A 27,061-nucleotide genomic window follows, 5' to 3' on the forward strand; every position below is an offset into this window, starting at 1 on the left:
AAAGAAGGAGAGTATATATGTATATACAGATCCTACAGCTTGAATCAAATCATATTGATTTGATTTTTATTCTGATTTGAGTTCCTTATTAAATCTGTCTACAATTCTAATAATATATAACCATATTCTATTATAATGTTCTGTAACTGTCTGTTTTAGTGGATGGAGAGCTCTACATGTGGGGAAGGAACGCAAATGGACAACTTGGCCTTGGAAAAAGTAAACTACTAAACTGTTTATTGTCTTGATAATAAACTAAACAGGTTTCTCTCTCTCTCTCTCTCTCTCTCTTTTTTTTGATAACTTGAATCAGCAGGTATTTGTATATGAAGATATAAAATGGTTTTGTAGCTTGTCTTTTTAGCCGAGTAACTTGTTGTATCAGTTAGAGGTTTTGAACTTTTTCAATAGTTGTTTAGCCTAATGCAAAATTATCTGATGGAAATTATTTCAAGTGAAAACTTTAGGATCTTACTTGTATGCAGGGGCACTAAAGGCAGTTCCCTTACCAACTAAAGTTGAAAGCTTGATTGGACTGACCATCAAAATGGCAGCTTTGGGTTCAGAGCACTCAATTGCTGTTAGTGGTGTGTGTGTAAAAGTTTACTAGTATTCCATTCTACTTTAAACTTGTTACCATTTCAAAGTAGCTTTTGGCTAATGGTTGCCTTATAACTGAATTTTTGCTTATATATTTGGTAGATGTAGGTGAGGTATTGAGTTGGGGGGGAGGAGAGTATGGAAGACTTGGACATGGCAATGATTCAACCAGTTTTGCCTTCTTTAAAAGTACCAGGTTATTCAATTGCTTAGCCATCTTTATACATACAAGGGAACACATTTGCATTTTTTTCCCCAATTCGATATATATGAAATCTGTTGCGAATTTTTCCCAAGTGTGTGCAAGTGTACACAGTCGTCAAACAAGTAATATAATGAAAGTAATTTTTATCGTCTCCTCAAGGATTGTCAAATAAATATTGTAAAAAATCAACGCCAAACAATTTGGGGTACACATAATTTTTGATGATTTAATTAATTTAACTTAAAAGACTAAATAAGAGAATTAAAATAAGCCTTTAACACTAAAGTTACGAAATGACAAATTGTGATTAATATTATGATAAAAATTAGGCATATCAAATCCCCTAATTTGTAGTTTTTGCCCCTAATGTTGCAACAAAGTTCATAGCAAAGTTCTCTTGTAACTAGGAATTTCAATTTAATGCACATGCTATTTTTCCAAATGCTCATGTTAAAGTTCTATCGATTAAATTCACATATTGCTATGCTAAATTTAAATTCAAGAACATAATTTCAAGCATCAATCCTTCAAGTTTGCAAAGTGAATAAAATATCCCTAAGTTATCCACTAATTAATAACAAAATTATCAACATGCATCAATCAAGCATTTCCACTAATTCTAACCCTTCTGGAATTAAAACTAGCTTTTTTCTCACCTAAGATGATCATTCTCAAGCAAGAGTTTGCACAATAAAACTATAGCTCAAATGAACAAGAGAAAAATTGCATAAAACATTCAACACTTTGGGGTTGATTACAAATTAGGGTTCATCAATATCCCTAACACAAACAAATTAGCTCATAATCAAAATACCCAAATCACCACAATATATATTCAATATTATCTCGAGAGTTCAAGATGAGAAAAATAAAATTATAGGAAAAGAGAGTTTAGAAAGACAAGCCAAAATGATAGAAATCTTTTTTTCTTTGTCTTCTAACTCCTCTTCTTCTTATAGTTTCCTTCTCCTAGACCTTTTCTCTTCTTTTCTTGATGTTTCAGCTCTAAAGGTGCAGAAACTCTCCTTCCATGGTGATAGGCGGCTGGGGTTTTTCTCTTGGAGAAGATGTCTATTTTTGGGCTTAAAAAGGGTATAAACCCTTTCTCTCTCTACACGTGGGGACCACTCTTTTTTTCAGAATTTGTCAGCTCCTTTCCACCTCATCCTCCCACTATTCAAGTCTCTCCACCTCATTTAATTACTTGCCAAGTGTGCAAACTTTATGTTGCTGGCTGCACACACTTTGCTGCAGCAAAGTTGGTTGATGCTACAACAAAGTGCTAGAATTTCAGCTCCAAGATGATTTCCTTGCACTTGTTTTACCAAGCTTTCCAAGCACCCTTCCTTTTTGCCTTCAAAATAGATACCACATTTTTAGAACATAATCCATTATTTTCCACAAGAGTTATTATTAATTAAAACAAAATTAAAGAACAAAATGACTAAACCACACAATAATAACACAAACATATATAAATATAGAGTTATCAATATCTTAGTCTAATTGACGTGCCAATGTAAATTGGTGTGCCAATTTTGGGTGTAAATATATAAACTAGATATTATGTTAGTTGTGTTTGGTAGGAGGGATGGAGAAAATGAAGGATATATTAGGAAGGATAGAAGTAGAGGAATGGAAAGGATGACACTCCTTTATGTTGTTGGTTAATTTTCATTTTTTTTAAGTTGAATATGGCGAAAGATTAGGTTTTCTATATTCATGAAGAATAGCCTACAAGGTGTGTAATACAAGATCCAAAACAGGACCTTAATCCTAGGAACTAGTTTACAATATCTAAGGAAGAAGATATACAAGTTTAAATACATTTAAATTCATATTCCTGGGACTTAGGATCTGGAATTCGTAATCCCTAAACATTAAGCAACATGCCAACATCCCTTAATCAGCCAACTTGACATTCTACACTCTTGAAGTTGGACGATATATACTTTTTAAACCAAGTTTAAAACTCAGATCTTGAAAATTAGGATGATGAAGGGCCTTTCTAAGAGTATCTGCCATCTAGAATCGAGATGGAACATATGGCAATAGCAGCTTGAATATCTCATCTCATTTCTATGAAGCCTTCCACCTTTATTTCAAGTTCATCAAGCACGCTTTCTCTCCAAATCCCTTCACATATTCCAAGAGCTAAGGTAAGAAATTCAGCCTCTACACTATTGCAAGCAACAACTTGTTCCTTTTTACTTGCCAAGTAACTAAATTACCCCATACATTGGAACAATAGCCTGCCGTTGATTTTTGATCAATGGGGACCTTACCCAATCTGCTTCAGTACAAATTTAAAGTGAATGATTAAGTTTTTTCTTGAACATGAACCCATTTCCATGATCCTTTTTTAGATAATTTAGGATTCAACACACGATCTCCATGTGCCCCTATGAAGGACTGCGTAGGAATTGTCTTACTACACTAACATCAAAGGATTGAGTACGAGTTAGATCAATTTTCCCACAAGATGCTGAAACTTCCCTCAATCCACAACTATTCCTTCACCACAAGCCTCCAGTATAATGTTAGGGTCCATGGGTTTCTATGCTGGTATGCACCCACACATTTTAGTCTCCCTTAGAAGGTCCAACACATATTTGTGTGAAAGATCGAGATACCTTGGCTGGAATGTGCAACTTCCATCCCCAAAAAGCACCCCAAGTGCCCAAGATCCTTAATCTCAAACTATAAAAATATTATGAGTGTAATTCTTGTATATTGATTTCAAGAAGAATAGTGTACATTTATAGGCTGTACAGAATAAAAGACATAAATGCAAAATAAACTAAATCCTATAAAAAAGAAAATATACATGTATATAAAGATCTTATAGCAGTAATCAAATCATACTGATTTGATTTTTATTCTGATTTGATTTCCTTAATAAATTTGTCCACAACTCCCCGTCAAGCTTGATTGTAGATGTTGATGAGTCCAAGCTTGTTTGATAGGTTATTGTAGGAAATAGTGTTTTATTATTATTATTATTATACGATATTTCTTCTAGAATGGGAAACCAAGCTGTATAAAATATGTAGTTTCTATATTTAGCCAATTATAAGTTGATTTATTTCTTACTAGAATTTTTTATATTATGTTAGGATATTTTGTATTCATTACCAAAATCCTCATTCTTTGTACAATGCCTATTTAAAGGCATAGCTCTAATTCAATAAAATATAGAAGTCTAATTTCCACATGGTATAAGTGCTATCCCTCTAAACCCAAAAATTTCGAATTTTTTTCAATCTTCTTTTCGTCGTGGTTTCTCTACCTGATGCTACTCTTCCAAAACAAACTGCCCCCACTGTGTCCATCACCTCTGATGATATTTCAGTCGATTCTTCTATCATCAAAGCTCCCTCTGATGCCTCTCCCACATCATTTGATCATCAAAACTCCCTCCAAATCACTATCCATAAACTGAATGGCCAAAATTTTCTGCAATGGTCCCAATCTGTGAAGATGTATCTCTGTGGTCGTGGTCGCTTGGGGTATCTCACTGGTGCTATCACTAGTCCTGCTGCTACCGATCCTTCCTATGCCAAATGGGAATCTAAATACTCCCTCATCATGGCTTGGCTCATCAACTCCATGGAGGTTGATATTGGTAAGACCTATTTATTCCTTTCTACTGCTCGTGAGGTGTGGGAAACGGTTCAGAAGGCCTTCTCGGATTCGGACAATTCGGCTCGCCTTTGAACTCAAATCAAGGCTTCGGGACCAGCGACAAAATTCCCTTGCGGTAACTCAATATTATGGAATCCTTTATAACTCAATATTATGGTATTCTTTATAATCTTTGGCAAGAGAGACTTTTTTTATGTTTCTGAATGGAAATGTTTAGCTGATGCTTCTTTTCATAAAAAATGCTTGATCGAGAGACTTTTTATTTTCTCCATGGCCTGAACCGAGACCTTGATGATGTGCGTGGTCGTCTCTTGGGAAAAAATCCTCTTCCCACCATCAGAGAGGCTTTTGCTGAGGTTCGAAGGGAGGAAAGTAGGAAAAGAGTCATGATGGGACCTCTAATCGCTGTTGAAAATGACCAATCTGCTCTTGCTGCCAGGCGCTCTAATGATGGTGATGACCCTCGTGGGAATCGTCGTGCACGCCCCTGGTGTTCCCACTGCAATAAGGTTGGTCATACCAAGGAGAAGTGTTGGGTAATTCATGGTAAACCTGTTGATTGGAAGCTCGTTCCTCAACTCGTTCCAATTCCGACAGCCAAGTCTTGACTGCTGCACCACCGGAGCCCTTTCCATTTACTCCAGCTCATATTACTCAACTCCATCAGCTTTTGAACACTGCTTCCGCATTTGATCCTTCATCGTCCTCCAATCCAGGTACTTCTGCTGCCTTCAATGTTCAAAATTCTGCTTGGATTGTGGATTCGGGGGCCTCGGATCACATGACTGGTCAGTCCAATCAGTTCACCACTTACACACCTTGCCCAGGTACTCAAAAAATTAAAATTGCTGATGGTTCCCTCTCTTTTGTGGCCGGTAAAGGGTCTTCAGTTCTCACCTTTTATTGTCCTTCGTAATGTTCTTCATATTCCCAATTTATCTTGTATTGTTCTTTCTATCAGTAAAATTACCCATGATCAACAATGTTTCGCCTCTTTCTCACCACTTTAGTGTAATTTTCATGATTTTTCCTCGAGGAAAACGATTGGGAATGCGAAGGCATGTAGTGAACTGTATTACTTTGATCCATTTCCTCTTGCTCAAGTGAATAATGCTTCTGTTTCGGGTTGTATTTCTTCTAGTGACGATGATATTATGCGGTGGCATTATAGGCTAGACCAACCTAGTTTTTCATATTTAAAATATTTATTTCCTAAGTTGTTTCGAAATAAAAGCTTGAGCTTATTTAAATGTGAAATTTGTCAATTTGCCAAGCATACGCGTGCGGTATTTCGCCCTATACCCTACAAATCAACACAACCTTTTACTTTTATTCATAGTGATATATGGGGACCTAGAATAACAAATACTACAAATACAAGATGGTTTATCACTTTTATTGATGATCACACACATGTTAGTTGAGTGTTTCTTCTTAAAAATAAATCTGATGCTGTTATGACATTTAAAATTTTTCACTCCATGATTAAAACCAAATTGAATGCAAATCTTCAGGTCTTACACACAGATAATGGAACTGGATATTTTAACTCAATCTGGGGTGATTACCTTCTCTCTCATGGCATAATTCACAAAAGCTCATGTGCCGCACATCCCAACAAAATGGGATTGTTGAATGCAAAAATAGGCATTTATTGGAAATTTCTAGGGCCCTCATGTTTAGAAATTTTGTCCCAAAACAATTCTGGGGTGAGGCTAGCCTTACCACTGTCTATCTCATCAATAGAATGCCATCTCGAGTGTTAACATATCACACTATACTCTCTATGCTTCTTAAAACATATCCACATACACCACTTGTTTCTAATCTTCCCTTAAAAACGTTTGGATGCATCTTTTATGTTCATGTCCTTGGTCCAAATCATTCTAAGTTTGATCCCTGAGCTCTCAGGTGTGTTTTTTGGGCTACTCTTCTACCAAAAAAGGGTACAAGTGCTACCATCCCTCTACTCGTCATATGTATGTCTCCTTAGATGTTACATTCAATGAAGAACAACTATTTTATCCCAACTTTTCACTTCGGAGGGGATAGTGAGTGACGTTTCTAGTTGGGATACGTGTCTGCCTAAGGCTACTCTTGAAATTGTTATTCCTGTAATTTCAGAATTTACAAGCTTTTCTGAGCAACAATCTCAGCCGCCCAAAACTAAGGAACTCTTAGTTTATTCTCGGCAACAAAAAAATCTTAAAGTAATACAGTCAACTACTGCTCCAATGTCTCATGAGTCTGACTCACAGACTACTTCTGATGTAAGTAATCCTTCTCCTGACCCTATTTTACCTACTAATGTTCCTAATATTGAGTCTTCCAGTATGGTGGAACCCGAATCTGAGTTACCAATTGCCAATTGCCAAAAGAAAGGGAGTTCGAAGTTGCACTTAACGTCCAATGTCGAGATATGTTTGCTATAGTAGACTAACTTTACACTATGAAGCTTTTCTAGCAAAAGTCAAGCAAGTGGTGGTTCCTAAGAATATTACCGAGGCTCTCACAGAAGAAATGGAAGAAGGCAGTGTATGCAGAAATTGAGGCATTGGAAGCCAACACTACATGGACAATAATCAATAGGCCTAAAAATAAACATGTGGTGGGCAATAAGTGGGTGTTTACAGTTAAACACAAGGCTGATGGAACAATAGACCGATACAAAGCAAGACTAGTTGCAAAAGGGTTCACTCAAACATATGGTGTAGACTACAATGAGACATTTGCTCCTGTTGCCAAATTAAACACAGTAAGGGTTCTCCTATCAATTGCTGCCAATCTTGATTGGCCCTTACAACTAGACATAAAAAAATGCTTTCCTTAATGGACATTTGGAAGAAGTGTTCATGAAAATTCATCCAGGGTTCGAAGGAAGATATGGAACTGAGAGTGTTTGTCATATGACAAAATCTCTCTATGGCCTAAAACAATCTCCGAGGGCATGGTTTGAAAGATTTAATCAGATGATAAGAAAGCATGGATATAAACAAGTTCAGTCGAAGTCACAAATATTAGGGGAAAAATTTGATATTATATTTCTATTCAGTGAACATATATTTATACAAGTATATGATAGGTGTGAATCATATCACAAATATACGAAAAATAAATTAGTAAATTAATAAGTTTCCTAGAATAAGAATAGCTGTCAAATCTTTGAATATTTGACAGCCTTACAAGAATCATTCTAAGTTAGGAATGTTCCTAAAAACAGTCTGATTTTCCCACACTCCCCCTCAAGCTGGTTTAAAAATATCCTCCATAGTCAGCTTGCTATTCAAAAAATCAAACTGTATTTTAAACAACCCTTTTGTGAATACATCAGCTACTTGTTGTTCAGTAGGAATATAAGTCATACACACTGAGCCATCCTCTATTTTCTCCTCAATAAAATGCTTGTCCACTTCCACATGTTTTGTACGATCATGCAAAACTGGATTGTGTGAAATTGAGATAGCAGCTTTGTCAACTTCATAGGAGATGACTGTGATACTTTCAATTCTTCAAGTAGCCTTCTTATCCACAAGATCTCACGAATACCTTGAGCAACAGCTCTAAATTCTGCTTCCGCACTACTTCTAGCAACCACACTTTGCTTTTTACTTCTCCATGTAACTAAGTTATCTCCAACAAAGGAACAATAGCCTGAGGTAGACCTTCTATCCACTACACTCCCAGCCCAATCCGCATCTGTATAAGTCTCAATCTGTAGATGGCCTCGTGGTTTGAACATGAGTCCTTTCCCAGGTGTTCCCTTTAAGTATCACAAAATTCTGTAAACGACTTTGAAGTGTTTCGGTCTAGGTGAGTGCATGAACTAAGTCACCATACTCACTGCGATTGCTATATCTGGACGCGTGTGAGATAGATAAATCAGTCTTCCAACCAGCCTTTGATGGCACTCTCTGTCCTTTACATTCTCTACTTGAGCGGGTTGCAATTTTTCGCGTGGTTCAATCGGTGTTTCAGCAGGCTTACACCCCAACAAACCAGTCTCATTCAGAAGATCAATGATACATTTACGCTGATTTACAAAGATACCTTCTTTGGACCTAGCAAACTCCATTCCAAGAAAGTATTTTAATGCACCCAAGTCCTTGATTTCAAATTCTTCAGCCAACTTCTTCTTTAGAGCTTCTAGTTCTCAATGATCACTCCCTGTTAGCATAATATCATTTATGTAAATAATTAAGATAGCAACTTTACCTTCCTTTGAATGTTTATAAAATATAGTATGATCAGCTTGACTTTGAGTGTATTCATTGTGTTTTATCACCTTTCCAAAACGCTCGAACCATGCTCTTGGAGACTGTTTAAGTCCGTACAAGGACTTCTAAAGTTTGCACACTTTTCCCCCTTCAAAACTCTTCTCAAAGCCAGGAGGACTCATAAATACCTCTTCTTCAAGATCTCTATTAAGAAATGCATTTTTTACATCTAATTGATGTAACAGCCAATTAGAGTTCACTACAAGGGAGAGAAGCACTCGGATAGAGTTTATTTTTGCTACAGGAGCAAACGTTTCTTGATAATCTATCCCATAGGTTTGAGTGAAGCCTTTTGCAACAAGTCTAGCTTTATATCTCTCAATACTCTCATTTGCTCTGGTTTTTACTGTAAAAACCCACTTGCAGCCTACAACTTTTTTCTTCTCAGGTAGCTCAACCATCTCTCAAGTATCATTCTTTTTTAAGGCATTCATTTCTTCAAACACTGCTAATTTCCAAGCTGATTCCTCTAGTGCTTCTTGTATGTTTCTAGGCACAACAAGGTTTGAAATATTTGTGGTAAATGCTCTATGAGTTTCAGACAGTTGGTTATATGAAATATATTTGGCAATAGGGTATATAGTACAGGCTCACGTCCCTTTTCTAATGGCAATAGGAAGGTGCAGATCTGAGTTAATGTTTTTTGGTGCTATTTCTAAAGAAGGTTCGGATTCAGGATTAGTAACACTGGGAGGCAAAGGATGAATAGAATGAGAATTGTTACCTGGAGTATTCAGATGACCATCACTCAGGGCTTCAGATTGATCAGGTTCTGAGATGAGTTGCTGGTCTTTATTTCTTTCAATGACATTCTTTCTAGTATAAACCACAGGCTAAAGATTTTAACGATTTTTAATCAATCGTAGTATTTCTTTATCTGACAGACTAATTTCAGATTCAGTTTCAATAGTTTGAACATCTTTAAGAGAAGGAGAAGCATCCAATATAATATTCAGTAAAGGAACAGGTTCCCAAAAGTTTGATTCTTCTAAATTCTCCCCTTGAATTAATTTTTTCATGAAAATATGGAGTAGTTTCAAGGAAAGAAACATCCATTGAAATATATATTTTTTTTGTAAGAGGATTGAAACACTAGTATCCTTTTTTATTAGGGGATACCCAAGAAAAACACATTTTTCAGCTCTTGGTTCAAATTTAGACCTAGACCTTTTAGGAATGTGTACATAAGTAGTACAACCAAATTTTTTTTAAGGGTAATTCAGAATAAATCCGAGAACTAAGCAAACTTTTTTTGAAACAAGATAAAGGAGTTGTGTACTGTAAAACACGAATAGGCATCCTGTTAATCAAATAAGAGGCAGTAAGTACAACATCTCCCCACAAGTATTTAGGCATATTCATGTAAAAGATCATAGCCCTAGCAACTTCTAATAAATGTTTATTTTTGCATTCAGCCATTTTGTTCAGGGGTGTCAGGACATGAAGATTGATGTCATATGCATTTTCCACTTAAAAAGCTGCCCAGAATTTTATTAAAATATTTTGTACCATATCAGATCTTAAAATACTGATTTTAGTTTGAAATTGGGTTTCAATCATAGAATAAAAATCGGTAAAAATTTTTGCAACTTTAGATTTTTTTTTCATTAGGTAAACCCAACAAAGACGAGTATGGTCGTTTATAAACGCAACAAACCAATTTTTACCAGAAATTATGGTGACCTTAGAAGGTCCCCAAACATCACTATGAAAAAGGTAAAATGGTTTAGAAGGACAACAAGATTTTTGGATATAAGATTTATGTTGACTCTTGGCCAGTAAACAACTATCACAATGAAAAGATAATGGATTTAATTTCTTAAATAAACCAGGAAACAAATATTTTAAATAAGAGAAACTAGGATGACTCAATTTATAGTGCCAAGTCATTATTTGATCATAAACAGTAAAAGAACTGATACTACTAAGTCATTGAGCAATTTTATTATTAGATAGAATATCCTCAAAATAGTAGAGACCATTACTCATCCTAGCAATGCCAATCGTCTTCCCCGAGCTCCAGTCCTGAAAAATACAATGAGATTCAGAGAAAATAACACAACAATTAGAATATCTGGATAATTTACTAACAGGCAAGAGATTACTATGAAGTTGGGGAACATGGAGAACAGATTTAAGATCTATTTCCTCATTTATTTTAATTAAACCTTTTCTTGCAATTGGTGATAAACTACCATTAGCTATCCTATCTTTCCTAGTACCCGAACAAGGTTTATAAGATTTAAATATATGTGAGGAATTGGGCATATGGTCAGAGGCTCCGGAATCAATTATCCACGGAGTAGATGTTGAAAGAAAAGAATGGAAAGCATGTTTTTCATTACCTGTATGTGCCACAGAAGCAATAGAAATACCCGAGGGTTGCAGAGTGGATTTCAATAATGTTTGAAGATGCTCCATTTGCTCTTTAGTAAAGGGGCTGTTTTCAGCTTCATTTGCTGTAGGTGCTCCACGTCCACGCCCAGATTTGCTCTTGCAGTTTGTTGGTTTATAATGAATCTGCCAGCAAGTCTCACGAGTATGGTGAGGTTTGTTACAAAAGTCGCACCACGCCCGTGGTTTCTCATAAGATTTGTTCCAGGTAGGTTTAGAGCTTCCTCCCATATTGGAAGCCAAGGCTGATCCCTCAACAATAGTTCCAGCAGCCTTCTTTCCCAACATAACGTTCCTTTGACTTTCTTCCCTTCTCACCTCAGCGAACACCTCACTAATAGGAGGCAGCGGTGATCTACCAATAATTCTCCCCCTTACCTCATCAAACTCGACATTAAGGCCAGCTAAGAACTTATAGATCCGATTATTCTCAACAGTTTTCTTATGGTGTCGTCCATCCTCAGTAGATTTCCATTCATAAGTATCAAAGAGATCAAGATCCTGCCATATTCTTTTAGGAGAAGTGAAATATTTAGTAATAGTATCCTCACATTACTTTATGTCACTGAGTTTGAGATTCAACTCAAAAATCTGAGATTGATTCTCCAAGTCAGAATACATCTGATTTACATTGTCCCAGAGTTCCTTAGCAGTTGGGTAACACATGTAGTTGGAGCTGATGTCTTCTTCTATAGAGTTAACAAGCCAAGTCATCACCATAGAGATATGGTTCTCTGTGTCCCAGGTAGTGTAAGTCGAATCGTCCTCCTTGGGAGTTTTCGTCTCTCCCGTCAGGTAGCCCATCTTCTCACGTCCTCGCATGTACATCTGGATAGACTGATACCATCTCAAAAAATTATCACCATTAAGTTGAATGGTGGTGATTTGAACTGGGTGAGATTCAGGGGTAATTTTAGAGGATTCAACAGAATTAGGAATGGCTGAAGTGGATTCTTGGGTTACATCTGGCATGGTGGCTAAAGAAAATGAAGAAGGTAGAGAGAGAAAGGGTAGGTTTGCTCTGATACCAAGTCACAAATATTAGGGGAAAAGTTTGATATTATATTTCTATTCAGTGAACATATATTTATACAAGTATATGATAGGTGTGAACCAAATCACAAATATACAGAAAATAAATTAGATTCCTAGAATAAGAATAGCTGTCAAATCTTTGAATATTTGACAGCCTTACAAGAATCATTCTAAGTTAGGAGTGTTCCTAAAAATAGTCTGATTTTCCCTCAGTCGGATCACACCTTGTTCTTCAAACACTCACAAGAGGGTAAAGTTACTATCCTCATTGTCTATGGTGATGACATGATAATAACAAGCCATGATTGTAGCGAACAAGAAAGACTGAAAGGTGTGCTAGCCCACGAGTTTGAAGTAAAAGATCTTAGACTGATGAAGTACTTTCTCGGAATGGAGGTTGCAAGAATGAAACAAGGTATTTCAGTATCTTAGAGAAAATATATTCTGGATCTTCTAAAAGAAATTGAAATGAGTGGTTGTAAACCAATGGCGACATCGATTGAACCGAAAGGCAAGTACAAACAGGTGACAAAAGAAAACACAGTTAACAAATGGATGTATCAACAGTTAGCAGGCAAACTGATCTATCTATCTCACACGGGACTTGACATTGCATTTGCTGTGAGCTTAGTCAGTCAATATATGCGCAATCCTTTAGAAGAACACTTGGAAGCTGTGTACAGAATCCTGCGCTATTTGAAGAAAACACCAGGGACTGGATTATTAATCAAGAAGAACAAAAAAAGAGGTGTTGAGGCTTCACAGATGCATATTGGGCAAGATCAATTGAGGATAGAAGGTCAACTACTGGGTATTGTACTAAAGTTTGGGGGAACTTAGTGACTTGGAGAAGTAAGAAGCGACCGGTAGTAGCTCGAAGCAGTGCCGAAGCAGAACTTAGAGCTCTCGCTCAGGGAGTATGTGAACTGATCTGGATCAAGTGCATACTTGAAGAGTTAAAACTCCAAAGAACTGAGCCTCTGAAGTGTATAGTGACAGCAAATCAGCAATCAGCATAGCACATAATCCAATTCATCACGACAGAACCAAGCATGTAGAAGTGGATACACTTCATTAAAGAAAAAATTGATGGAAGGGAATTATGTGTTGTTTACATTCCCAGCAAGCAACAACAGGTAGATATACTGACTAAGGGTTTATCTTAAGAAAATTTTAATGAGTTAGTTTGCAAGCTTGACATGTGGAATCTCTATGCACCAGCTTGAGGGAGGGTGTAGGAAATAATGTTTTATTATTATTATTATTATTATAAGGGGTATTTGCGCCATAAGTATAAAATGTTTGAAGTTTGTAACCAGCATAGCCCCAATCTTTTTTTAGTGGGGAAAGTACCCAAAGTCACTAAAAGAGTAATTCCGTCCAATTCCGTTACTTAGGGTTCCGTTAGTATCTTATTAGCGACACGTGTAAGGCCCATATTAAATCTATTTTTAAAAACTAATTTTAAAATAAAATTTTTATTTAAAAGTACATTTTTAAAACATTAAAATTATAATAATATTTGTTTTAATATCATAACTAAATTACAAAATAAACTGAAATCAAAATTAAAATTGTTAATTTTTGGTTCGAGTCTAAATTAATAAAACAAAAATTAAATTAAAACAATTATATTTTATATCAGATCTAACTTAAAAAACAAAAATTAAAAAGAAAATCATAAAACTATTCTCCCAACTTCTCGTTCTCTCTCTCCCTCAATATCTTCTTCCTCACCTCCAGTGGTACGTCATAGTATATCTTCCTCCCTACTTGTTCTTTTCTTCCATAAGTTGATCGATGAAGGCGGCAACACAAGGCTCGACCTGGGCAGCAAGGCTCTCAGATGGATCTAGACAAACGAACATCACGGAGGTTCGATGAAGGCGGCAACAAAAGGCTCGATCTGGGCAACAAGGGTCGGCGATGGATCTAGACAAACGAACATCATGGGGGTTCTGACTTCATCCCTGACATCTCCAAGCTTCCCATTAGATAAATTTGGGTTTGATTTTGGGCACTAATTTCCAAATTTTACATTTTGGTATTTTTTTAATGAAGCATTATATTTGAAGCTTTTAGAATTTTATGATTTGGGCTTTATAATGTTTGTAGAAAAACTGTGAAATTGTTCATAACCCACTCAAGAACTTTTGAGGTCTCAGATTTTTACTGAGATTCTTGTTAAACTTGTGCAACTGGGTTTTAATCCCAAATCTTTGTTCTTTGTTCTAGCCATTCATTCCAATGGCTGTGATGAGTATATCATTTAAATTGCAACTAATGTTTATGATTTTCAAGAATTCTACATCTCAAATTCACTCTACATCCCTCCCTCTTAGTGTCTCTTTCGAGATCTTAGATATCTCTCATTTTTTTCTTATAAATTTCATTGTTTTGTTAATTTATTTTTTGTTTTAATTTAAATTTACAACTTCTAATAGATTAAAGTATGTAAATAAATAGATTTAATCTGGGCCTTACACGTGTCGCTAATAAGACACTAACAGAACCCTAAGTAACGGAATTGGACAGAATTACTCTTTTAGTGACTTTGGGTACTTTCCCTACTAAAAAAAAAAGATTGGGTCCATGCCTGTTATAAACTCCAAGCATTGGGTACTTATGCCGCAAATATCCCTTATTATAATTGTACGGTATTCCTTTTAGAATGGGAAACCAAACTGTATAAAATATTTTGTTTTTATATTTAGCTAATTATAGGCTGATTTATTTCTTGCTAGAATTTTTGTAATTATGTTAGGATATTTTGTATTCATTACCAAAAATCCTCATTCTTTGTACAATGCCTATTTAAAGGCATAGCTCTCATTCAATAAAATATAGAAGTCTAATTTCCACAAAAATCAAACACTTGCTCTGTCAATCCCTTTGTAAGTATGTCAGCCAACTGTTGATTAGTAGGCACATACTTGATACAGATAATCCCTCCATTGATCTTCTCTTTAATGAAGTGACGATTTACTTCTACATGCTTTGTTCTGTAATGAACGAGATTATGAGCTATATACTGATGGTGGATTTATTGTCACAATAGAGTTGAATGTGATGTTCATACTTTATCTTTAACTCTTCATGTAGTCTTTTTATCCAAATGACTTCACACACCCCATGGGCCATAGCCTTGTACTCTGTTTCTGCACTGCTCCTTGCAACAACAGACTGTTTTTTACTTCGCCAAGTTACCCCATAGGAGAGTACAATAACGAGATGTGGATTTTCTGTCGTCGATTGCTCCAGCCCAATCAGCGTCAGTGAAAACTTCGACTTTTTGATCACGCATTTTTTTTTTTATATATATAGCCCTTTTCCTAGTGTTTATCTCAAATTCTATAGACAACATTCAGATGTCCTTGACAAGGACTGCATATACTTACTTACGAGACTTAGAGAGAAGGCAATGTCTGGTCGAGTGTGTGAGAGATAGATAAGCTTGCCAACCATCTGTTGGTATCTTCGTTTGTCAACCGGATCTCTTTCAAACATTTTGTTTTGTTCCCAAGTTCAATAGGAGTTTTACTAGGCCAAGAGTGTATTTCCTTTGAGACATGGAAATAACCTTTTTGCTCCTTGCAAATTCCATACCCAGAAAATACTTTAATGCACCAAGGTCTTTAACATCAAATTCCTTTGTCGTCAGTTTCTTGATAAGATTCATTTCTCCAATGTCATCACCAGTAACAATAATATCATTAACATAAACTATTAATATAGTTACTTTCCCTTTCTCTAAGTGCTTAACAAACAAAGTATGATTAGTTTGTCCTTGAATGTACTCAAGATTCTTGACCACCTTTGAAAAACGATCAAACCAAGCTTGAGGGGATTGCTTTAAGCCATATAGTGACTTGTTGAGTTTGCAGAGTCTTCTTATTTAGAGTTTCTTCAAAACTTGGAGGTAGACTCATGTAGACCTCTTCTTTTAGATCACCATTGAGAAACACATTTTTTACATCAAGCTTATGTAATTCCGTGTCTAAGTTTACTACTAGTGAGAGAAGGACTTTGATGGTGTTGAGCTTGGCAACTAGAGCAAAGGTTTCAGTGCAGTCAATTCCACAAGTCTGTGTAAACCCTTTGGCCACGCCAAACGTGCTTTGTATCGCACGATAGAACCATTGGCTTTATACTTGATAGTCAACACTCATTTGCACCCTACAATGTTTTTATCGGGTGGCAATTCCACTAAGCTCCAAGTGTTATTTTGTTTCAATGCTTCCATCTCTTCAAGTCCAACTGTTTTCCATTCGGGAACATCAAAAGCTTCTTCAATATTCCTGGAAATAAAAACATTTGACAAATTGGAGGTGAAAGCTTTGAATGAAGATGATAGATTAGAACAAGAAATAAACTTGAAGATAGGATGTTGGGTACAAGACCTAGTCCCTTTTCTCAACGCAATAGGACATCTAGATCAAAATTAGGATTTGAATGATAATTACCTGACACATTTGAAGATGGAGGTTCTATCACCGGATCTGGCTCTTGACTGTGATGAGGATTCATGACTTGGTTATTTCTTTGAGAGACATTTTTTTTAGTGTAGACACGTAGCTCTTGCTGTTGTTGAATCAATTCAGGAAGACTTGTCCTTGTTTCCATGGTTGGAACAAGTTGACTATTTGGAGTGAGAGTAGTTACAGGAACGACTGAACCATTAGGAAGAGGAGTTGGAGTAGAAACTGGGACAACTGAAACATTCAGATGAGAAGGAGATGGAGTTAGAGTAGGAAGATCTAGCAGTAATCCTATCTGTAGGGTGTCCCACGACCATTGAGCTTCTTGCTTTGGATGAGTCTGCTCCCCCTGAAGCGAGGGGAGGAAAATATGGAGTATCTTCAAAAAAACTGACATCGCATGAGACATTTTTTTAGTGAGAGGACAGTAACACTAATAATCTTTTTGAGTGGAAGAATAACCAATACAAATTGTCTTAATAGCCCTAGGGTCAAGTTTACTGCGATCATGAGCATCGATATGGACAAAAGCTACACAACCAAAAGTCTTTACAGGAAGAGTATTGGTGGAAATATGGGGATAAGAAAGATTAAGTACTGAGTATGGTGTTTGAAACTGAGGGGCTGACTAGGTAGATGATTGATAAGATATGTGGCTGTTAAGATAGCATCTCCCCAAAGATACTTTTGAACATTCATGGTAAACATAATTGAGTCTGAAAGAAATAAAGTCTATCATAAATCCTAGCACTGTCAATCTTCCTCCCTGATGATAGTTGCTGAAATTGACAAGAATTGGAAAAAACTTAGCATCACAGTGATTATCAAAAGTCAGTTTGCTAACAAAAATCAAATTACACGTCAATGCGGAACATGAAGAACTGGTTTAAGGAGAAGACTAGTAGATAATCTAATGGTGCCTATGCCTGCAACAGAAGATAAAGTACCATCGGTAATACGAACATTAGATTTAAGAACACAGAGTGTAGGAATCAAATAAATGACGAAACTTGTCATATGTGTAGTTTTTTGTGAATAATACTTCTAATTTGATTTTATTGATGAATAGCATGGTCTATGTATAGGCTGAATACAAAGAGCTAGACAAAAGATAAGGAAAAAATACAACCTAAACTTAGCTGTCAATTACAACCTAAAATTAGTTGTACAAAATGTATTTACAATGATATTTCTACATGGTCGGAAGCACTTGAATCAATTATCCATTGTACTTGAGAGCCTACCGAAGAGATTAGGGCAGAATAATGATTATCAGAACAATGAACCTAGATTGTTCCCAAAGGGTGCAGGTGATTGATTAAGAAGGTTGTATGGGGACAAAGAAGATTATTTGTCGTCGAGGCAGCAAATAGGTTGGCCTTCAATGATTGTTGGTTGCGGATGATGGGGTTCGCTAATGGAAATTGAGTATTGCTTAGCACGACGAGCTCCGATGAGTCCTTCTGGCTGCGGCGATAACAAAGACGAGAAGATATCCTGAGCATTAGGCAGAGGGACTGCGATTGCATCTGAGGTTTGAAAAGAGCCAAGGGGCTCACTGGATTGAGAGGAGGCTGCGTTGCTAGTGGCAATTGCGGAAGAAGAAGAAGAAGAACAAGGCAGTGTATGAAAAAGAAAAAAGAAAGAGAACCTTATGGCTCTGATACCATGTAAAAATATTATGAGAGAATAATTGTTGTATATTAATTTTGAGAAGAATAATGTACATTTATAGGCTGGATAAAATAAAAGACATAAATACAAAATAAACTAAATCCTATAAAAAAGAAAAGTATATATGTATATAAAGATCCTACAGCTGAAATCAAATCAAATGATTTGATTTTTATTCTGATTTGATTTCCTTAATAAATATGTCACAAACTCTTTATAAAGTAAGTATTATTTCCTCATGATTTCCAATATCTACTTCATCAGAAACATATACTTCAGATATAGGAAGCTTACTATTGATCGGGTGTTTAACATATAAAGTGTGATGAGCTTGACAGTGAGTAACTATCTATTTTAAGTACTCTAGCAAACCTTTCAAAGGGATTTGCAAATTTACATGCCTTGTGCCTTGAGTGGTTACTTTCAAAACCGGGTGGGACATCATGTATGCCACTTCCATAAACTCTCCATCGAGGAATGTATTTTTCACATCTAGCTGATATAATGGAAAATCTTTATTTATTGCGATTGATAAGATAACTTGAGCTATGTTTAACTTGGTTGCAGGATTAAAAGTCTTTCAATAGTCAATTCTTTATGACTAGGTGAAACCTAAGCAAGCTTTGAGCTCCCATCCGCCTTTTGTTTTATTAAAAAAATCCATTTATATTTCGTGGTCAAGTTTCCAGGAGGTAAATCAGTAACAACCCATGTCCCATTCTTTTCAAGGGCTTAAATTTCCTCTAGTGCAACAATTCATAAATATTCTTGGGAATTTGGATTTGATCTAGGGTCGAGATGAAAGCTCTAAAGTTCTGTGACAAACTTGAATGTGATAGATAGTTTCAGAGTGGGTGCTGGGTGCATGATTAGACTCCTTTTATCTGAGCAATTGACTTGTCTATGTTTGAGTCACACTTAGTAGGAGGTTCAAACAAGCTCCTTTTGTGAAACTTCAGGAGTGGTTGGACTCGTGGCTTTGCTAAATTGGCATAGGCTGTTCACATGTTTGCCTCCTTGTGTAAACTTTAATATTATTGTTTCGAGTAAGAAGGGGAATGGAGGTTCGGGATGTGTAGGCTTAGGGACAAGTTGATGACTGTTCTAGAGGCATTTGAAGTGAGACAACATTGTGAGGAGGAGACTGGTGGATTAGATACTTGTAGGTTTGGAGTTGATGACTAGAGTGGTAGAGTAATGGGTGAATTGGAGTCAATAATAAATGACCAGTCCCAATACTGTGATTCATGACTATAATTCTCTCCCTGAATCAGAGAGTTGGAGAAATAGGGAAGGTTTCTGAAGAAGGTAACATTCATTGAGTGAAAGAATTTCTTGGAAGTAGGACAATAATATTTGTTTCCCTTCTTTTTGGGTGAGTACCTAATAAATGGATAGATGCTCTTTCTCCTGCACTCTCCCTCTATGGCTCTCCATCCTAAATCCACTCAACCAAACACAATGTTAGTAAGATACATTTAGGGAGATTTGAACCCTCACACACACACCCACTTAAACCACTTGAGTTACCTCAAGTTGGCCTCATTGTCATTGCTGTACATTTTTCAATAATAGTGATGCACTTGTTTGCTAAGGACTGATGTCAAAATTGTGAAAAACTAAAATAAAGTCCATAGACTAAATTTCCCTTCTAAACATCTCAAATGTTTTTGGTGTAGCTATTGCCAGGAAATTTTGTGATTAATTTTTGAAGCTGTAACTTTTCCTTATGATATAATTTAATAGAAGTGTACCTCATAGTGCGGCAATATAGCTAATTAGTGTTGGTTAGGATTGTGTACGTTAAGGGAAATCTTCTTTTGATGTATGATTTGTGATTTATGAATACCTCTGGAGTCGTCTGATGATTTTTAAATTGCAGTGAATACACGCCAAGGCTAATAAAGAAACTTGAGGGTATCAAGGTATATATTTTTTGTGCTTCAATTTCTGGCAATGTTATTGTTATTTTCATGTCTCTTATGGATATATTATTTGTATTCTTTTAATACCATTTTTTTGGGTCCAATGTCAATAGTTTATTGGTTAGAAAAGATTTCTTCTGGCATTTTCTTTCTTTTTTTGGCCCTTGGTAACTATGTTTGAAAAATAATTAGGTAAAATATGTTGCTGCTGGCTTGCTGCATTCTGCATGTATTGATGGTACATTTGGCTTTTGTTATGTCAATCATTTTCTTTAACGTATCTTTAAGTCTCTACGTAAAAACTAGCTAATTTTCCTCATTTTCCAGAAAACGGCTTAGTTTTTGTGTTTGGAGAACGACCAGCAGATATATTGGTAAGTTTCATTTCTTCATTTATCCAAACACTTAGACCTGTTTACTTGACTTGGTTAACAAGTTCGCTATAAATTGCTATATTTCCTTTAATTTATTCAAATAGGGCTTCAGAGAGGAGAACAGCGAAGCAACACTGTCCTTGATTGCTAAAATTCCTTATTCTGAAGAAGTTGCTTGCGGTGGCTATCACACCTGTGTCGTGACAAGTAATTTTCTGTCAATCATCAATCATCACACACACACATCTATAAATACATATAAAAAAGAGAGAAAAAGTAACCCAAAACGCACAACTTTAATTGGCCATATCCAAAACAATGAGTAAAACACCATAGAAAGTACTGTAGGGAATTCGGTAGTCTGTATTATTGATATAAATAGTAAGTACAAAATGACTGCAAGGTACTTCGAGGGACCTGGAAAACCCACTACCTCACTATTTCCTCTACTCCCCTCATAGGTAATGATTGGCTATATCTACATATCCTTCTAGGCCCTCCCATTCCTAAGACTGACAAACACATTCATCCCTTGCCACCTATCTCTTCCTCCACCTGAAAAGAACCTCCTATAGACATTAGAAGCTCCTCGTGGTAGCCTCTTATGCCTAGCATATGTAAGCTTGAGTGGAGTTCTATCATTACCCCTTGCTTGACTTTACACCTTTGTCCTCAAGGTAGAAATCTAGAATTTGTGCAATTGTAAGCCCGCAAAGTTCTCCCGAGTAGCTTTGTAGGGGGCCAGGCACCTGGTCATTGATGAGTGGCTAACACAGCCTTTGGCTCTACAATAAGCTCAAACTCCGTCGACTCTCAGTGAATCTTCTTTCCGGCTTGAAAAAAAAAGTAGTGCTTGTAATTGTGAGGAAAGGTTCATGTCCCCCATTGTGCTTGGAAGGCGCGAAACATGGAAACATGATGGATTGCTGAAGTATAAAAGACTAGCTTGTATGCCACCAGGGAACAAGGACCATAATAAAGTGGAGCAAGTTTCTCATTATGACGTATGGCCAAAAGCTTTTGTCAATAAGGTCAAAGATTCAAAAACACCAGATCACCCACGGTGAATCACATGGGTTTTCCTTTTAGAAATTTTTTATTGAACCGACCCAGCTTTCATATCTATTATGCGGGTTCCGGTCCACAGTTTGCCTCAATTAATTTGGGGCAAATTTGATCCAGTGGGGTGGTGCTTCGCTCAGCTGGGTTCATTTTCCATGCCTAGGCTATGTAATTAATTAATGGTTTATAATATAATCGCTTGGACATCTTCCTCTTATTGGCTAGTATTTAAAGAGTGAATTCTACGTAGGTGGTTTTAATATATTCATGAACATGAAAAATCCCACCCATTTTGTCTTAACTTTTGCCACCAGCCCATAAAGTCTCGAGAGAAAGACTTGTGTTCCGGACCTATTGTGCATTTTAAATTCTTGAACGTAAAAGTCACTGTTAACTTATATTTTACTATCAAAATGAATAAAAGTAAAATGTAACTACAACTAATTGCAGTTTCCTTACAATTTTCCAAGTACGAAACATTTTGAATCAAAGTAGAAGTATTCTTGTCCAAGCTATTACCTTAGCATTTGATTTTCCTAACTGGTGTTATTGTTCATGCTTGTTACTGTTCAAAAATAGCTTCAACTCTGACACATGTATTTTCCTTTGCTTATATATGTATATTTGATATAGGTGGTGGAGAATTGTACACTTGGGGTTCAAATGAAAATGGATGCCTTGGTATCGGGTATTCTTCCCTCCAGGATTTAAATTACATCTTTGAAATTAAAATGTTTGCATGATTACAGAAATTAAAATATTGTAATGATTTGTATTTCAGTACTACTTCGGTCTTTCATCAACCAGAACGAGTTCAAGGTCCTTTCTTGGAATCTATTGTAAGCCAGGTTATATTCCTCTCTTTCTACTATTATTTTCAATGGTTTCTCTCATTGCTTTTAATTTATTTAGTCTTAATATGGGTACAAATACGGATTTCATTTTGAACTGAATAAAATCTCCAGTCTTAAGAATTTTCTCAAAATCTCAAGTGTCTCTCAATTATCTTCTTAGTTAGAGCCTAATTTGGATTGTATTGGATAATTAAATAGGATTAATTTGGATTAGATTTTATTAAGGGTTCATTCCATAAGCAGTCCTAAATCTACAATAAGATAATTTATTATAATTCTTTTTTTTTAAATAAATTAAAAAATCTAAAATTAAGAAAATCAATAAAAATAATAATTCTTGACATGGAAAACATTTTAAAAAATAATTTATTGTATATAATTTATTATTTTTTAAATTAAAAAAATTAGTATTTTTAAATGCGATAATGGCAGTCAAATACACTTATATACCAATTTTTTTTTTTTAGCGGTAAAAATATCAAATTTTTATTAATAGTTGCACTTAAGTACCAAATATTTTTAAATAATTTTTTGTTATAAATAAAATTGATTTTATATATTTTATAAAAAATATTTAAGGAATATATATGTGGCAATAATACTAAATCTCTACTAATAGTGGTGGCACTTAAATATAAATTTGATTTTTTTTTCTAAATTTTATATTTCTTAATTTTTATTAGTTTTTTTATATGCATTTATAAATTAAAATTGATTATATATATTTTTCAAAATAATTTAAGGAATATTTATAACAATAATACTAAATCTCTACTAATATTTACCCTTAAATATAAATTCAATTTTTTTTATTCTTTCTATTTTTTCCATTTAAGTTTTAGATTTTAATAATTTAAAATTGGTCTTTTACATTTTAAATTTTATTCAAGGAATATTTGAAATAATTATCTTTTAAAATTAGCAAATATTTGGTATTATGGCTATGACAAAAAAAAAATTGGTACTTACGTGCAACTATTAATAAAAGATGAGTAATGATATGTGCACCCAAAATATGCACCCAAACATTACACACAGTGATGTGGCAGTTTAGTTTAGCCAATCACATTTATTAAAATTGGGACCCACTGTTTTAAAAAGCAGTGACACGTCACTGGGTGTTATGTTTGGGTGCATATTTTGAGTGCACATATCATTACTCAATAAAGATTTGGTATTATTATTGCCAATATAAAAGAATTAGTACTTAAGTAAAACTATTTACAAAGATTTTGTATTTTTGCCGCCGAAAAAAAAATTGGTATATAAGTGAAAGTATTTGAAAACATTTGGTATTTTTGCTGCCATTATCCATTTTTTCTAAATTATAAATATATATATAGATTTTTTATATTTTGATGACAAATGCAAGCTTCCAAGGAAAATACCTCATAGGTTTCTGTATCTTCCTTGGTATGTGATGTGTAATAGGAATTATCCATTGTTATTTAGTAAAGATGTGAAAAGGTAATGCCTGGAAAGCCACAAAGTGTTAGATTTGTCATCCATGTGAGAAACAAATCAAATTCTCAGCTTCTTTGTGGGCTTCGGCAGAAAGCATGAGTTTAAGGTTTGATATCTTTGATTGTTCTTAGCTGCAATAACATTTTGTTTTGGCTGTTTTGGTTTGATTGTCTTCATTGATATGAAAAACAGTTGCTTTGATGCTAAGGAAGATTACATTGATTTATATAATACAAAGCAATAAATCCTAAAGATTATCCCTAGATAACAGAAAAGATTATGACACAATAAATAAAAGGAAAGATCTTAGAATAATCTTGGAATTGAATACCATTATTTCAGAGATCAAAGAGTTTTAGGGATCTATCATCAATTGTCAAAAAAATCTGACAATAGATCTGTCACTCGGAGTGTGAGATCATCTCCTTTGAATTTGCAACACCATTTCTATATTTGTCGGAAAAAGTAGTAAATTATTAATTTTAGCATACTACCATTTCTCACTCCAATGCCGAATGTTATATTTAGCCTTAATAATTTAGTAGTTTTTTTTCCGTAATTGGTTGAGCATTGAAATATTTGGAGTGATTAATTCACCTTTTGAAAATGTGATTTTTAAAAATTAAAATCTAAAATATGCTAAATGCATTAAATGACTGCATTGGAGGTTTTATTTATTTATTTATTTTTGTGCAATATGCTTTATTGTAACATTGGCACATAGATTGGTTTTGCATTCGGGATACTTTTATGTTCATTCTTGTTCGATTGTTTCTTCATTGATACCTTATCCTCTTGTAATTTTGTTTTATTTGTTACTTGACAGTATAAGTTTTTATTTCTTAATCATCATAAATCATAATGATAATAGTAGTAGAATACAAAATCTTGAATGTTAGAATACGTTAGCTTTGTTGTCCTAAATAAAGCCTAATAATAACATCTTATGCACCTAAAATCCTTATTGAACCTCATTATACATTAGCTTTTATGTTTATCTTCTAAAACAAACCCAACAAAATCCTAATTTTACATGGTTGTAGCATTCTCAAAGTTAGTCTTGAACACCAGGTATAGGTTGCTCTTTGTAAATAACTGTGAAAAATGGTGAGAACCAATCACCTCCACTATCTTTTTATTTTCTAATACATTATAATACAACTTATGGCTAGAACTATATATATAGACTATACAAGTATCACTCCATTAAATACAGAATAGGAAATGATTCCTATACCCCTAGGAATCCCAAAAGATCAAATCATTAATACTCTATTTCTCTAACTACCAACACTCTCCCTCAAGTTGGACTATAAATATTAATGAGTCCAAACTTGTTTACTAGGAAATCAAATGCTTGCTCGGAAAGTCCCTTTGTGAGAATATCAGCTAGTTGTTGATCAGTATGCACATATCTAATGTTGATAATTACTCCATCAATTTTGTCTTTAATGAAGTGGCGGTCAACTTCCACGTGTTTAGTTCTGTCACGATGTATAGGGTTATGTGCAATGCTTATGGTAGATTGGTTGTCACAGCAGAGTTGAATAGGGGCTTCATATTTAATCTTCAATTCTTCTAGTAGACGTTTGATCCATATAGCTTCACACACTCCATGTGCCATGACTCTATACTCTGCTTCTTGCGACCACTGTTTGTTTTTTACTTCGCCATGGACCACATTCCTCCATACCATTGTGCAATATCCAGATGTAGACTTTCTATCATCAACTGAGTCAGCCTAGTCTGCATATGTGAACACTTCAACCTTTCTCTCAGCTGTCTTCCTGAAGAAAAGGCCCTTTCCTAGTGTTTGCTTAAGATATCTCAAAATCCTATACACTGCATTGAGATGTCCCTAATACGGATCATGCATGTATTGACTGACTAGACTCACTGCAAAAGCAATGTCGGGTCTAGTATGTGAGAGGTAAATGAGTTTTCCTACCAGCTGTTGGTATCTCCCCTTGTTAACTGGACTTCCTTCAAACATTTTCCTTTCATCTCCGAGCTCAATTGGAGTTTTTTGGGCCTGCTTCCAACTATGCCTATCTCCTTTAGAAGGTCTAGAGTGTATTTTTTCTGGGACACGAAAATACCTTTTTTGCTTCTAGAAAATTCCACACCCAGAAAATATTTGAAAGCACCGAGATCTTTAACTTCGAACTCATTTGCCAACATTTTGTTGATTGAATTCATCTCCTTAGTGTGATTACCAATGATAATTATGTCATCAACATATACGATCAATACTGCAATTTTTCCACTTCCTAAGTGCTTAACAAAGAGAGTGATCAGTCTGACCTTGTATGTATCCAAGCCCTTTGACAACTTTCAAGAAACGATTGAACCATGCTTGAGGAGATTGTTTCAAGCCATAGAGTGATTTGTTCAGTTTGCAGACTGTGGTTGTCATGAGAGGCTCTTCAAATCCCAGAGGCTGACTCATATACACTTCTTCTTCAAGATCCCCATTCAAGAATGCATTCTTTACATCAAGTTGATGCAATTCCCAATTCAGGTTATCAACTAGCGAGAGAACTCTGATAGTGTTGAGTTTGGCAACTGGAGTGAACGTTTCCGTGTAGTTAATTCCATGGGTTTGAGTAAATCCCTTGGCAACTAACTGAACCTTGTACCTCTCAATAGATCCATTTGCATTGTATTTGACTGTGAACGTCCATTTGCACCCTATTACCTTCTTGTCTGGTGGTAACTCCACTAATTTCCACGTTCCATTCTGTTTGAATGCTCTTGTCTCTTCAAGCACTGCTGCTTTCCATTGGGGAGAATCAAGTGCTTCGATATTCTTGGGGATCGCAACATCTGATAGACTAGAGGTAAAAGCTTTAAATGGAGATGGAAATTTTGAATAAGAAATGAACTTTGAAATAGGGTGTTGGGTGCATGTTCTAGTTCTTTTTCCCAATGCGATGGGAATATCTAGATCTGACTGTTTGTTTGATGGAAGAGTACCTAGATCTTTTGAGGGAAGTGATTCCATCACCGGATTGGACGCTTGACTTTGTTGAGGATTCGTAACCTGTTTATTCCTTCTGGAATACACCCATAGTTCT

The 27,061-nt window shown here is 35.3% G+C and overlaps 1 protein-coding gene across 6 annotated transcripts in view; it reads left to right on the plus strand.

Moving 5' to 3' along the window:
* Positions 1 to 27,061, plus strand: part of LOC133800431 (ultraviolet-B receptor UVR8) — a 51,287-nt gene that overhangs the window by 20,502 nt on the left and 3,724 nt on the right. For 4 of the 6 annotated variants that reach the window (XM_062238398.1, XM_062238391.1, XM_062238404.1 and 1 more), the window contains 9 exons: positions 160 to 219; positions 486 to 587; positions 703 to 796; positions 20,188 to 20,230; positions 20,423 to 20,468; positions 20,558 to 20,604; positions 20,709 to 20,811; positions 22,300 to 22,354; positions 22,448 to 22,514. In XM_062238398.1, the coding sequence (XP_062094382.1) occupies positions 160 to 219; positions 486 to 587; positions 703 to 796; positions 20,188 to 20,230; positions 20,423 to 20,468; positions 20,558 to 20,604; positions 20,709 to 20,811; positions 22,300 to 22,354; positions 22,448 to 22,514 (617 nt within the window). The remainder of the gene's footprint in view (positions 1 to 159; positions 220 to 485; positions 588 to 702; positions 797 to 20,187; positions 20,231 to 20,422; positions 20,469 to 20,557; positions 20,605 to 20,708; positions 20,812 to 22,299; positions 22,355 to 22,447; positions 22,515 to 27,061) is intronic. The other 2 variants (XR_009876476.1, XM_062238418.1) reach the window with 1 other exon arrangement.

This window comes from Humulus lupulus, chromosome 1 (assembly GCF_963169125.1).
Source record: "Humulus lupulus chromosome 1, drHumLupu1.1, whole genome shotgun sequence".
Lineage (NCBI taxonomy): Eukaryota > Viridiplantae > Streptophyta > Magnoliopsida > Rosales > Cannabaceae > Humulus > Humulus lupulus.